Source organism: Kwoniella dendrophila, chromosome 10 (assembly GCF_036810415.1).
Source record: "Kwoniella dendrophila CBS 6074 chromosome 10, complete sequence".
In the NCBI taxonomy this organism is placed as follows: Eukaryota; Fungi; Basidiomycota; class Tremellomycetes; order Tremellales; family Cryptococcaceae; genus Kwoniella; species Kwoniella dendrophila.
In genome coordinates, this window is record NC_089485.1 from 356,028 (window position 1) to 369,116 (window position 13,089).

Below are 13,089 nucleotides of genomic sequence, written 5' to 3' on the forward strand. Positions count from 1 at the left end.
ATGCATTTACCTTTGAGATACAACTCCTCCAGTTGCATGAAACTTGTTCCCGCTCCTTTCATCCTCTTTCAGGTTGCTTACCAGAGCTGAGCTGAAGATGGTGTTTTTCCGAGGATGTGACCTGTGAGAATTTTATGAATTGCTCAACAAGAGAATTATAAGGTTGCCCTATACATCAACTTCTCACCCTTTTCCAAAATAGCAGTATTGATCCTTGCCCATTTTAACGTTTACTGGCAAAATCAAGAACAGCCTGCTCTGATGCGGTAATGACCTCCTCGGGTATCACATCTTTAAAGTCCTACTGTAGTACCCCTACTTCCGGCAGTCATCGAGATAATACATTCGAATCTAAACACGCGGTTTCAATGGATTTCAGGTATTTTAAATCAGTAGAAGAGAAGCGACATTCAAGTGAGTATATTAGTAGACTTAGATTTACATTTCGATCATTGTTCTCGGAAAGAAACTGCATTGACTTTGGATATTGCTGTAGACCGTCTTAAACAGGCTAAATTTCGTAAAAACCGCAAAAAGTATTTGAAAAGCTTGCAAGAAATGGTCAAATCTCAAGAATCAATGATCAAAATTTTGAAGAGCCAAGTTCAAGAATCGAATGAAAAGATTCTTAGCTTGGATTTAGAGAACAGTACATTGAGAAATTTGATTGTACCCACGGAGACGGATCTTTCAAACTGGATAGTTCCCGAAGAAGGACACCAAAGATCGGTTGATTGCCGTATCACTGATAGTGATTTCTCTCAATCCGATGATCACGCTACTCAGCTTGCCACAAAGTCGGAATCCCCAATCACAAACTATATTAGTGATTAAATTTTCAAATTTGAAATTCTCGGATTTTACTTGGCATAACTCGAAGTGATTCCTCGAGGAATTCAATGGGTTACAAAATAGAATCTCCATAAAGTATTGGTTAAGGATGTTTATGTCATTCCCACTAATTGCATATGGTCACAGCCATAGTATTAAGCTACATCCAATTTGGGGAAAATCGACTTTGTATGGGTACATAGCTTGACTGCCGTTCTATAACAATGCTCGCAGCTGATGACCTTCGCAGTACACCGTCCACTGCGATTATTCCTCTAATTCTGCCAGGTGAATATCGAGGTTCCCTGCAATATCATGGATCCACTGTTAAATTCTTAAGGTCTAGGATCATCCCATGACGGTATCGAGTCATCGTCATCGCCTTGGACTGCATATTTTAGTTCTTTGTTATGTCGACAGATGCTATTTAGCAGATAAAAGATATTAGATTGTTATTTTTCGGTCTCATTGCATCTAGATTGGTAAACCGTCCAGCTTACCCGCACTTCTGCTGCTCCAAGGTATGTTTGGTCGCAAATTCTACCATATGTGGTGATGCTTGATGAACATTGTATAGTAGTGCGCCGGTTTCTATCATGCACAGGACAATAATTCAGCAAAAGTATACCGAAATAAGATAAAGTGGACAGACAGTATACGTACCGACTCTGGGATCGACCGAAATTAACATTATATACGTGTTCTTCGTCAATGGTTCTAGTATAATCGTACAATCATCGAATTTGGCTTCAAATCCATGATACTGTTCGTGATTTCGTCTAGCAGAGGAATTGTCAGTAATTCATTATTGCACAACTACAAGCGAATAGTAAAGGAATCTCTGAGTTAAGGATTTGAGGTAAAAGCTTGGAAACAATCGATAACCTCAAATCGACTTACGAACAAGTCTTCTTGAACCCCTTGATGATCTCACTGATTTTCTCAAACCGCTGCTGATCTAGTTCTTTCGCTCCATTATCGATTTCCACTTGATCCAAATCACTCGGATCGCAATCCAACGGTGAACCTGATTTCGCTATGACCAAAAAGGTGTCCGCTTCAAAGAGAACTGCTTCTACTGCCAGACATAAATCTCGGAGGTAGGTTAAATGAGAAGTTATAAGGGATATGTTCGGTATGAGCGTGTGTATTATTGATGACCAAGCCTGAAGAAGAATGGTCGAGCTTAGTAAGTCAGCAAAATGTAACAACTTGACAATGATTATGATCAGATCCGATTTCGAGCATGGAGAAGTAAGATAAAGTAGAGATATGGATCACTCACCTTGTACAACGATTCATCCCAAATACTCGTTGGAAAACATCTTAAAACTTCTCTAATATTATCTGATTTACCTTCATCTTTTAAATCTTTTCTAACTTGTTTATCAACTTTCAATAAATCCAATTTTCTCTCTTCAAATTTTTTTCTTTTTGGATCTTCTTTATCAACTAAATCCATTTTATTAATTAAAACCCAAATACCAGCTTCAGGCGAATTTTCTCTTAAAGCAAATAAAATATCTTCAAAATATCTTAAATCACCTTCCCATTCTGAACTTGTTATATCAAAAACATATATCAGAACAGCAACATTTGAAAAAATAGTATCTTTTTGAGAAGATAGATAATTGTCCACAAATGCATTTTGTCCTCCACAATCCCATAAATTCTATATGAATTCCAAAAACAACAGAATCAGCTTAAACTGTGGTGTGATTATGATTATTCAGCTTGAATTGGTGTAAGCTTATTAGACTTACCAATACTAATCCACCTAAAAACCTTACAGCAGACTGCTCAACATCAATTGTAGCACCTAGTCTTCTTGTATCTCGGGCGGTGTAGTTTGAGCTAATCGTATATCAGCTAACGTGGTTTCCGGACAGGATTACAGCCAAGCCATAACTCACAAGATGACCGAACGCATTGATGTCTTACCACTCCCTGGATGTTATTTTACTTGTTAGAAGAAGATCATACATATCTAACAACAACACATACCCGATTTCCCCATCAACAACACCTATAACGATTGCGATGAGCTCAGCATCAGACACTCTTCATGTTCCTGTTAGATGTTCGTCGCAAACACTCACCTTCTTCCTAGCTGGACCTGACATCGTGGTCTTCCTGTTCAAATAGATATATTGTATGTGTAAAGGGTAATAAAACGGATCTGTCCAGCTTGTTTAGTAAGGGGAATATAGGTTTTTCTTGTCACGTCTGACGTTAGCTGTTCGTGAGTCGCTTTTAAAGGTAGTTCGGGCAAGAGGGATGTATCGTCAAAGAGGTATAATTTGGTGAAGGACGAAGAGATAAGGAATTTCATCAAAATGATTTGTTGACGGGAATTAACAGGGATGACGCTGTTGCCGAAACCCTCACCATAGCATTCAGGCACGAACATAGCACTGGGACATCTGCGCATAACGGCAACGAAGAAATTGCACAAGTTCATCATCATGACGTTAAGAAAATTGTTACAGAACAGTCTGTTGTATCTATATCTTATCTGGTTCGCAATTTGGCAGCAATACTTTCACAGTTCCATACTCAGTCCTTTGTACACGGAGAATGCGTCTTCTCGGGAAGTTCTTGTTCTTATAACCTCGCCACCATCCTCTTTCAAGATAAATTAGATTTTTTGGCAGGGTTTCTCTTACAAGACAATATCTCGGAGTAACGTATATCAGACGACCAAATAGTTAGGATAATCCAACAAACATGCCAGCTCAGCTGTCAAGCAAAAGAGCATGGCTTCTTCTAGCTGCCTCAGTAACGTTACATATCTTCTTATTGGCCAATACCAGACATATAGGTGATAAAACAGGTACGACCCCTACGAAGAGGCTATTGAAGAGATGGAGTATAGATGAGCCTGTTCCAGCTGTATGTTTCTCTTATCATCCTACAATACTTAGCTATATCTGACTAACTGTGCATTGAATTTTATTAGGTATCATCATTTGATTTACCATATTCAGATTGGTACGATAATTTACCAGGAGCCTTAAAACCATTCTATATAGTATTTTTATTATTGGTATTAGCATTTTTGTTTTCTTTTATTGGTATATCAGCATCAGATTTCTTTTGTCCAAATTTAGCTACAATAGCGGCATATTTAGGTTTAAATGAATCTACAGCAGGTGTAACTTTTTTGGCTTTTGGTAATGGTAGTCCAGATGTTTTTAGTACTTTTAGTGCAATGAAAAATGAAACGGTTGGTTTAGCAATTGGTGAATTACTTGGTGCCGCAACTTTCAGTAAGTAAAATCAAGGCCAGTTTCTATCATCCTATCGACAGCACTCATTATACTTACTGATGAATGGTATTACCTATAGTCACATCAATCGTAGTTGGATCAATCGCTTTCATCAAACCGTTCCACGTTCCGAAACATGCTTTCATGCGAGATGTCCTATTCTTCACTTCAGCCGTACTGTTATTAGTGATAGTTTTGAAAGATGGTCATTTGGCTCTATATGAAGCTGGAAGTATGGTGATTCTGTATTTAGCTTATGTGTTAGTGGTAGTTGGAGGAAATTGGTGGGCTAAAAGACGAAAAAAGAGAAAATCATACGATAATATATCACATCATCATATAACCAATAATGAAAATAACAACAAGTCACCACTCTTAGATGGATCGCATAGAAGTAGAAGAAGCTCAACATATTCTTCACCTCATTTATCACCTATACCTCAACCTTTAAATATAGATGGTGAAGTGGATGATAATACTTTAAATCAAACTCCAGGTGAAATGACACCTGTTAGCAGACCACATTTGGGTAGAATGAGATCACATACTTCAGCATCATACTTAAACGCAAATCATCCTCATTTACATCATCATGATTCAATCGATACTCCAAGAGCGACTTTCTCACTTTTAGGTGCAGTAGAATTCAGAGATGTAGTCAATTCCCTCAGGAAAGAATCTAGTTCAAGATTAAACAGTCCAGGTAGAAGTCCGAATGAAAGAGAACAAACTGATTATTTTGGTCCTACGGCAACTTCAACAGTGGGGCATAGAAGATCTTCTTCATATGGCTTTAGTGCTGCTTTTGCAGCTAATAATAACGGTACTTTACCTAGAAGAACCACTTCCACTAGAGGCAGAAGAAGAGCTTCAACACATTCTTCACCAACTGATTTAGCTGAAAATAGTAGTAGAAGTGTCTCTGCACCTGGACCATACCTTAAAACTCAACTCTCTACTTCCACCACGACAGCAGAGTCTCCAAGTGATGTAACTGTCTCATCTGAGCCTAATCCATGGGAAGATCAACAAGGTAATCCACCTACACCACAACCGCCATCGACTTTAACTGTTCCAGGTACATCTAAGCCATCGCGACCAAAAGTCATAATACCTCAATCTGAACGGCGTGTACATTTATCCAAACCTAGTATACCTTCTATAGCCGTAGTTGATCCATCTGGACGAACAGATGATATACAAGAAGTGGAAGAAGCAAGCACATCTTCACCACCTCAGACACCACCACTGAAATTCATCAAAAAGAAAGAATCAAGGTTTGCTATAAGAAGAAAATCGAAGTTGATATTAAGAGTGTTGTTTCCTTCTTTACAATCTTTCAGACATAAATCATGGTTAGGTATGATCTTAGCTATAACTTCGGTTCCAGCTATTCTAGTTTTGACTTTAACTTTACCTGTTGTTGATGATGGTAGTAATAATGATTGCGATCATGCTCATACTAATGAAGGTGGAATTCAATTACCTACAGATGAGAATGAACCTCTAAATGATGATCCAGAATTAGGTATCTCAGAAGAAGGATATGAAGATACTGAAAGAGATGATGATGAGGATGAGCAAGCAAATATGATGGAGGAAGAATCAAATAGATTATTAAATCCTGAAATTGGTGAAGAATTACATCATTTAGTTGATCATGGGTTTTCACCTTTACATTCGCCTTTAGGCAGAATATCACATTCATCTCTACGTAGATTAAATTCGCATCTAGAATCAGCAGAAACTGATGAATTAGAAAATCAGAGTGAAGAACGTATGACGAAAGAAGAGGAAGAAGCCTTATATGAAGAAATGCAAGAAGAAAGAGGTCTAGAATTTAATAAATGGTTGACTGCTACTCAATGTATATTAGGTCCTGCTTTCTGTGTTTTTGTCACATTTAGTAAGTACTCCTTGGAATTCAGATCTTGTCAAAATGCTAATGAATTGTATTTACAGGTGAACAATCTTACTTTTTATGGGTATTCATCGCTGCACTTATCGGAGGAAGTATATCAGCCATCGCAACGTTGTACTATGCAAAAGATGGTTCCTCGTATACTTGGAGATTGGTTAGATGTTTCTGCGGATTCACATGTAGTATGGTATGGATAGCTGCTATAGCGGATGAGGTTGTGGATGTCTTAGGTGTAAGTCAACCAGGTGTTTTGGGTGTGGTTGAGCGAAAACATTGCTGACTCTTGTGAATTGTAGACTGTAGGAGAGATCTTAGGCTTAAGTGATGCTATAATAGGTCTTACGAGTTAGTTACTGTATTCGCGTTCTTATCGATTTTGTCTCATGTTGATGACTGACTCGATTGCTGTCTTGATGTTATAGTCTTCGCTGTGGGTAATTCCTTAGCAGATTTGGTAGCAAATGTCACAGTGGCGCAATTTGCTCCAGCTATGGCTTATGCAGCATGTTTTGGTGGACCGTAAGTCAACTTCTTATGTGACTGTTCTAGACCTTCAGCTGATCATGATGAGTGAATCAGGATGCTGAATCTTCTACTCGGTGTTGGAGGATCAGGAACATATCATATACTATTCACACCACAACACAAACCAGTTACTGTACATTTCTCACCAACTTTATGGGTTTCAGCAGCAGGATTGATATTGATCCTAATCACTACTGCAATCGTAGTCCCATTAAATAATTATCTAATTGATAGACGATGGGCAATTTGTTTAATTATTGCTTACATAACATTAATGATTGTTAATGTTGCTGTTGAAATCAAGACTGGTAGAAGTTAACCTTTCGATTGGTATACACGAGATTCAGTTTCTCTTTTATATATCTTGTTGTATGATTAGTTATATCTTGTTTTTTGGTCATCTGGTTTCTTTTTATCTGTTATTTAAACTCGGAAATTCAATATACATCAATACATGGAGTATGATACAAAATGCATAAAGATGTTAAAACAGCAGATCTGACGTTATGACCATATTTAATATTGAGGGAAATTACAATGAATATCTATATATGCAAATATTTGTACAATTACCTACTATGAAAGCTTTTCTCAAGGAGACTGATCAAATGACGAAAAACAGGAAGCATATTGCAAACTACACATGATTATCCATTGATCTCTTCAATTTTCTACATCGGTGGTCTAGCAGTAGGAGCTATTTTTATTTTACCAGAAGGTGTATTTGAACCACTAAAAGAACCACCTAGACCTCCTAAACTACCTAAACCTCCTCCTGCTATGGAGGGTAATTGATTTTGTATATTTTGTTGTGAAGGTGAATTCCAAATATCATGATTCATATTCGGATCTAACGTTTCTTCTATGTCAATATCCCATTTATCATCAGTTCCTTGTTGATTGTTTTCTTGTTTTGTTGTATCTTCAACCTCGACTCTAACACCACCTTCATCTAAAATAACTTCTTTACCATTTTTCATATTTTTATGATATCCGCCATTCAACTGTAAAGATTCTAAAGCTCTCTGTAAATCTTCAGCTAAGATTGAAGTATTAGGACCTTCTTCAGCGATTTGTTCCCATCCTTCGGGCGGTGATCCCGGAGGTGAAATTAGGAAATTGTGTGGTAATGATGGTGGAGCTAAATGTATTGTTGATGGATCAGGGTTTATTGGCGTGGGTGGTAAAGAATGTAGACGTAATATCAATCTGTTGATCATGATTGTGGAAGAGTTAGTAATATAATTTATACATTCGACATTCTTTTGGTCCTTTCGACTTTCTATACGGTTGACTCACTCATGGGATTTTAGTACTTGAGATTGTCTTTTACCTATTTTGGTCTTCGGTGTAAAGTAACCGTCTTTGTTTTGACTCTGTTCATTAGTCTGTGGTATCTGATTAGATTGACTCTCCAATTCCGTTACCGCATGATCATTATTACCACTTTGATTTTTATTATTGCCACCAGCATCAGCACGAACATCGTTTGGTGTACTTGGCGATAAATCTAATTTTAACCAATCACCTAATTTTTTAGTATTTTTCGCATCTTCATTCGATTTAAATACAATTAAAACTCTACCAAAACCTTTTATAGGTGCCCAATGTATAATTTCACCAAATAGATTATAATGTTCTTTTAATAAACTTAAAATTTGAGGTTCAAATAATGATTGATTAGGTAATAATAAAGCTAATGTATTTGTTTCTTCTTCAACATTTTCAGGTTCTAATCCTGGTGGTGGTGGTATTGATATAGATCTCGGTGATGGTGATGAAGATGAGGAAATCATTCTAGCAGGAGTAAGGAGGATGAGCTGTAGATGATAAAGGTATAGACAGAAGAAGAATTCTGCTCAATCAACTTATAATCGACATCTTCCAAGTCTTGGCTGGCTACGTTTCAAGCTCAACCTACTACTACTACGTACATATCATATGCATGCAGTGATGCACAGGCACGATAAGCTCACGTGACCTATTCAACGTCATCGCTTTTTGCCGATATATAAATTAATAGCTTGGTGGAGGGGATTCTTCAAAACAAAGTTAATAGAAGGGGGTATATCTTTGCTGCTGATCTATATAAATCTGCTCTCAGGCTTCTTATACCTTATGCTTGACCCCACAGAATAGTTAAATGACACACCGAATACGATGGATAGAATAGCTTTACTGATTATAGACGTGCAGTACGATTTCTTACCCCCTTCAGGATCATTAGCTGCTGAGCATGGGGAGGAGATATTACCCATTATAGAGGATCTGCTGGACGAAACGAAATGGGACTGGCCAGTCATAGTAGCTAGTCAGGTAAGTCACTTCAGCTGACCACTTAATGATGATCCTTAAAACACAAGAAGCTGAGATGTTTATTGATTTTGCTTAATCATCGATAATAATAGGATTATCATCCAAGGGATCACATATCGTTTGCAACAACTCATCCTCCACATAAACCATTCGAGCCTTTATTGCTCAAAGATGCAAGAGGTACAAATTACGAGCAGACACTGTGGCCTGAACATTGTATACAAGGTACTAAAGGCAGTGAGATAGAAGAAAGCGTAAAGGAAAAGTTAGATAAATGGAGTGATAAAGTTAAACTTTCGCGAAAGGTCAGTAGGAGTCTTAGCTCATCTCACGATATATGTAACCATACATCCAACTTCAACAAATACGTGATCCTCATTCTGGAATCTGAACCAGAATCTGATTCTATTTACTTTCAATCATTAAATAGGGAACACATATAGGATTAGAAGCATATTCAGCTTTCGAAGGATATATAACTGAATTTTCAAATCCTTCTGAACCAACTTTAGAATGGAGTTCGGGTAAACCTCCAGAATCAACTTTACCTGAACAATCACCGTTAAGTCTGTATCTTAGGCAAAAGGGTATAGAGAAAGTTGTTATTGTTGGTTTAGCAACTGATTTCTGGTATGTCTTCTTCGCTTTCTAAGTTTAACCTTTAAGAGCGTGATTTAATAGATAGCTCTTCTGTTTTTCTTCCTATCTAAATAGCGTCTTTCAAACTGCTCTTTCATCGATATCAGCTTCTTTTGATACATTACTATTAGGTCCAGCTATGCGAGGTATATCAAAAGAAGGTACTGAGAAGGCTTTCGAAAGACTAAGAAGTATGGGTGGTACAGTGATCGATCAAGGTGATACAAATTGGAACACCAAAATCCGAGATTGGGCAAAATAGTTTGAATGATCAAGTCTAGGAAATTGCAAACATCCGGAATCCCACGTTGACAAAGATTCGAAATTGTTTGTAAGAAGGCATACTAATTGGAAATTCCCAAGCAAGGAGGATGATCCCTCACGAAAAGAACGGTCAAGTTGTATTTGTACATTATCGAAGTTATAACAAAATGTTTCTTCTGCCACAAGTACTATAAAAAACACTGTAATTCATCTAGCTTGGATTGGCACTTCAAGTGTATGATATGCATAATTAGACTGGACAATTAAAATATACAATACAAAATCTGCAATGATGACAAACTATGACTTTCTATCACCAATCTGCCATTAATCTTTCGAATTCATCACCACCCATACCCATACCTTCTAAACCAGCATCATCAAAATTGAAATCTGCCATGTCTATTTCACCAAATTCACCAGTATTACCGCTACCATCTACAGGAACATTATTATTTGCATTATTGATGTTGTTGAATTGATCGAATTGTCCCGATAAGTCAGGTTGGAAAGGCTGAGGAATTTGGAAATCCGGTTGAAATGCTTGAGATTGGAGTTGAGGTTGAACTGGAATTGCAGCGGAAGTAGGTGGATTGGGTTGTTGTTGGGTTCGAGCTTGCTGTTGCGATTGGGATTGATCAGGTATGGTCGATTGTGCTGTAGGTTGTTGTGATAAATCTGTCTGTTGAGGTTCAGATGAGGGCTGTGGTTTTAGTACAGAAGACTCGTTCCCTTGGACCGAAGATTTTTGATTCTGCTCAAGAAGAGGAGTAGGAGGTTCCGCTTGTGGTTGTGACTGTGCTTGTGTCTGGTTGATCACGGGAGATTTCACTTTTTGTTGGGCAGATTGTATCGATTGCTCAGGCGCAGCTAAAGTACCTGTGCCATTACTGTTTTGGATTTGACCTTGTGAGTCTTGTTGACTATCCTGCTGTTTCTGCGGATTTTCAACTGATTGCGCTGCAGCACTATTGGTGTTGGTATTGGTATTATTATCACCATTGATAGCATTTCCGATGATGCTATCTAAACCGTCCATTTTGTTGATATCGGTATTTACCGGTCCACTTGCGGTATTGCTATTCTGATCAGGGATTTGTATAGGAGGCTGTTCATTAGCGAATAATCCTGCTAAAGCAGAAAAATCTGTATCTCCATCTAAACCAGCTGTACCATTCGTCAAAGCTTGTGAAAAATCAAACTCAATGGCTGGTTGTTGTGTTTGTTGTTGCTGCTGCTGCTGCTGATCAGGTAGTTGCGCTTGTATTCCGGTCTGATTTTGGGTATCATTAGATAGTTGTTGTGGTTGATCAGAACTGATGGTTGATTGACTTGGAATAGAAGTTTGTACACCGGTATCCAAACCTAAAGAAGCGAACATCTGGTTTGTGTCCTGTTGAACTTGATTCTGAGCGTTGTCTTGGTTATTGAGGTTGGTAACAGTATTCACATCATAATTGGTGGAATTTGTATTGGTAGGTAGATTCATTGAGGATGAAAGTGAATCGAAAGAGTTTCCGTTGATCAGAGCTGTCAGCTCATCTAAGCCGAGTGTTGAGTAATCCATAGTCCCATCTGGCTGTATCTGCGGTTCTATTGGCTGTATCGGAGCTTGTATCTGCTGTATCGGAGGTGGAGGTTCAACTAGACCAGTTTGAGCTTGAGGTTGAGTTGGAGCTAAAGGCTGAGGTATCGATGTATCGGAAACATTGAGAGCAGCAGTATTCAGATCACCATTCATCGCTAGATCTTGATTCTCTGCTGAAATAGAACCGTTATTTGGCGGAACTGAATCTGACACTTGTACTTGATTCTCAATCTGTGGTTCTGTTTTTGGTATTGATATCTCATCCACTATAGTCTTCTGATCAAGTGTAATTATATCTTTTTGTTTTAATGGCGGAGGTGAAGCTAGCGGGATATATTCCCCAATAATTGACAAATTTACTGGAGTTGGTAATTCCATTGTTTTAGGTGGAACTGGATTAGAAGCTAATCTGTTTATAGCTGCTAAAGTTGATGATGGTTTGTTTATCATTGGTGATTTGGGGGATTTCTCGCCTGATTGAGCCTAGATTCATGACATAGATTTTTAGTAAGCTTGAGTGAAATGCGATGGAATGACCTGATTGTTGATGAGTGAGAGATGATAAAAAGAAAAAAATGGTAACATACCATACACCATTCGGTTTGTCTCCTTAAACCCTCATATGTCCTCCATGTTGTTTCTAATCGATGCATCATATGTGTAGGTACTCTCTGTTGACTCATACCTCTACATAATGGGCATCTAATTCAGCGAATGCATTCTACGTAACGCGTAACGCTGTTTAAAGTCAGAAAGACACTTACAATCGTTTACAGAAAGATTGATGTTGAAATACTAAAGCAGCTTGAATCAAAACTTCCTATTTATTAGATGGAATCGTTGTAAAGTTAGTCAGTTACAGTCAATGCTTCCTCTTTCAAAATGGCCAGACTTGTGTGTATATCTGAGGTATTGGTTTATAGTTGTAGGACCGATGAACAACCAACCTTATATAACTTTTCCATCCTATTCATCTGTTCTGAAACCCATTCTTGACTTCTTGTCTTCTCACCAAAACCTTCTTTCGTCTTTTCGTTTTCATTGACATTATTGACATTGTCGATTCCATTTACATTTTTCAAACGTTTCGCATCTCTTTCATCGACATCAGATTGTCTTGGTCGTTTTCTACCATCCGGTGAATTTGACATTTTCCAATAAAATAATTTCTCTGATTTCACTGAAGAACCTCAAGTGCCATGAATGCTGTTTGACTTAATCTTCTTTACACTCCTTGATGCCTTGATAGCGGTTTCACCTGTATATACAGTGTAAAGACAGTAGAGTGATCATGTAATAACTGATAATGCTCCTCAACAAGGAGTATTGAAAACAAAAGGTATCTCTCTAAAATAGCAACGACTTTAGATTGCCGTTTACTCGTAATTTCATTAGGTGACGGAAAGGTACAACAATAACATCTCGTATAACCTTATCCGGTCCGAAACAATCTCATCTGTGGCACTGTCTTCGTTTGAGCTCATTTACTCGATGTTGATATCAATGATTTACCCCATAGCTCACCAATGTCATGCATGCTAACAGTCATAAAATCAAGGCGAGGTGATTTCCATCGTATACATCTTCATCGTAGAAGGCACTGCTGCAGGTTTCTTAGCTTGAACATGGCCTATCCAATTCGTTCAAATTGTGTGCGAAACCATTGACATCAGCGAATCTTGCGAATGCTCTGCATCTCTTCACTCTTCCATTCCAAAGAGCCAAAGAACTCTCGG

General features: G+C 38.0%; 5 protein-coding genes across 5 annotated transcripts; 2 read left to right on the forward strand and 3 right to left on the reverse strand.

Annotated features, from left to right (window-relative positions):
* Positions 1-1,166: 1,166 nt before the first annotated feature.
* On the reverse strand, positions 1,167-2,954 carry L201_007103 (uncharacterized protein; the record flags this gene model as incomplete). Its single annotated transcript, XM_066222814.1, has 9 exons — positions 1,167-1,254; positions 1,332-1,422; positions 1,495-1,610; positions 1,732-1,997; positions 2,117-2,503; positions 2,595-2,685; positions 2,745-2,778; positions 2,836-2,857; positions 2,931-2,954. 9 exons carry the CDS (start codon positions 2,952-2,954, stop codon positions 1,167-1,169), a joined length of 1,119 nt encoding a protein of 372 aa, XP_066078911.1.
* Positions 2,955-3,558: 604 nt separating this feature from the next.
* On the forward strand, positions 3,559-6,865 carry L201_007104 (uncharacterized protein; the record flags this gene model as incomplete). The annotated part of the gene is made up of 7 exons (XM_066222815.1): positions 3,559-3,723; positions 3,791-4,100; positions 4,180-6,006; positions 6,063-6,253; positions 6,318-6,366; positions 6,444-6,540; positions 6,601-6,865. 7 exons carry the CDS (start codon positions 3,559-3,561, stop codon positions 6,863-6,865), a joined length of 2,904 nt encoding a protein of 967 aa, XP_066078912.1.
* Positions 6,866-7,217: 352 nt separating this feature from the next.
* Positions 7,218-8,342, reverse strand: L201_007105 (uncharacterized protein; the record flags this gene model as incomplete). Its single annotated transcript, XM_066222816.1, has 2 exons — positions 7,218-7,755; positions 7,846-8,342. The coding sequence occupies 2 exons, from the start codon at positions 8,340-8,342 to the stop codon at positions 7,218-7,220; spliced, it is 1,035 nt and encodes a 344-aa protein (XP_066078913.1).
* A 364-nt stretch (positions 8,343-8,706) lies between these two features.
* Positions 8,707-9,763, forward strand: L201_007106 (uncharacterized protein; the record flags this gene model as incomplete). The annotated part of the gene is made up of 4 exons (XM_066222817.1): positions 8,707-8,862; positions 8,955-9,167; positions 9,293-9,492; positions 9,577-9,763. The coding sequence occupies 4 exons, from the start codon at positions 8,707-8,709 to the stop codon at positions 9,761-9,763; spliced, it is 756 nt and encodes a 251-aa protein (XP_066078914.1).
* Positions 9,764-10,078: 315 nt separating this feature from the next.
* Positions 10,079-12,504, reverse strand: L201_007107 (uncharacterized protein; the record flags this gene model as incomplete). Its single annotated transcript, XM_066222818.1, has 4 exons — positions 10,079-11,836; positions 11,941-12,040; positions 12,118-12,173; positions 12,301-12,504. 4 exons carry the CDS (start codon positions 12,502-12,504, stop codon positions 10,079-10,081), a joined length of 2,118 nt encoding a protein of 705 aa, XP_066078915.1.
* Between the last annotated feature and the right edge of the window lie 585 nt (positions 12,505-13,089).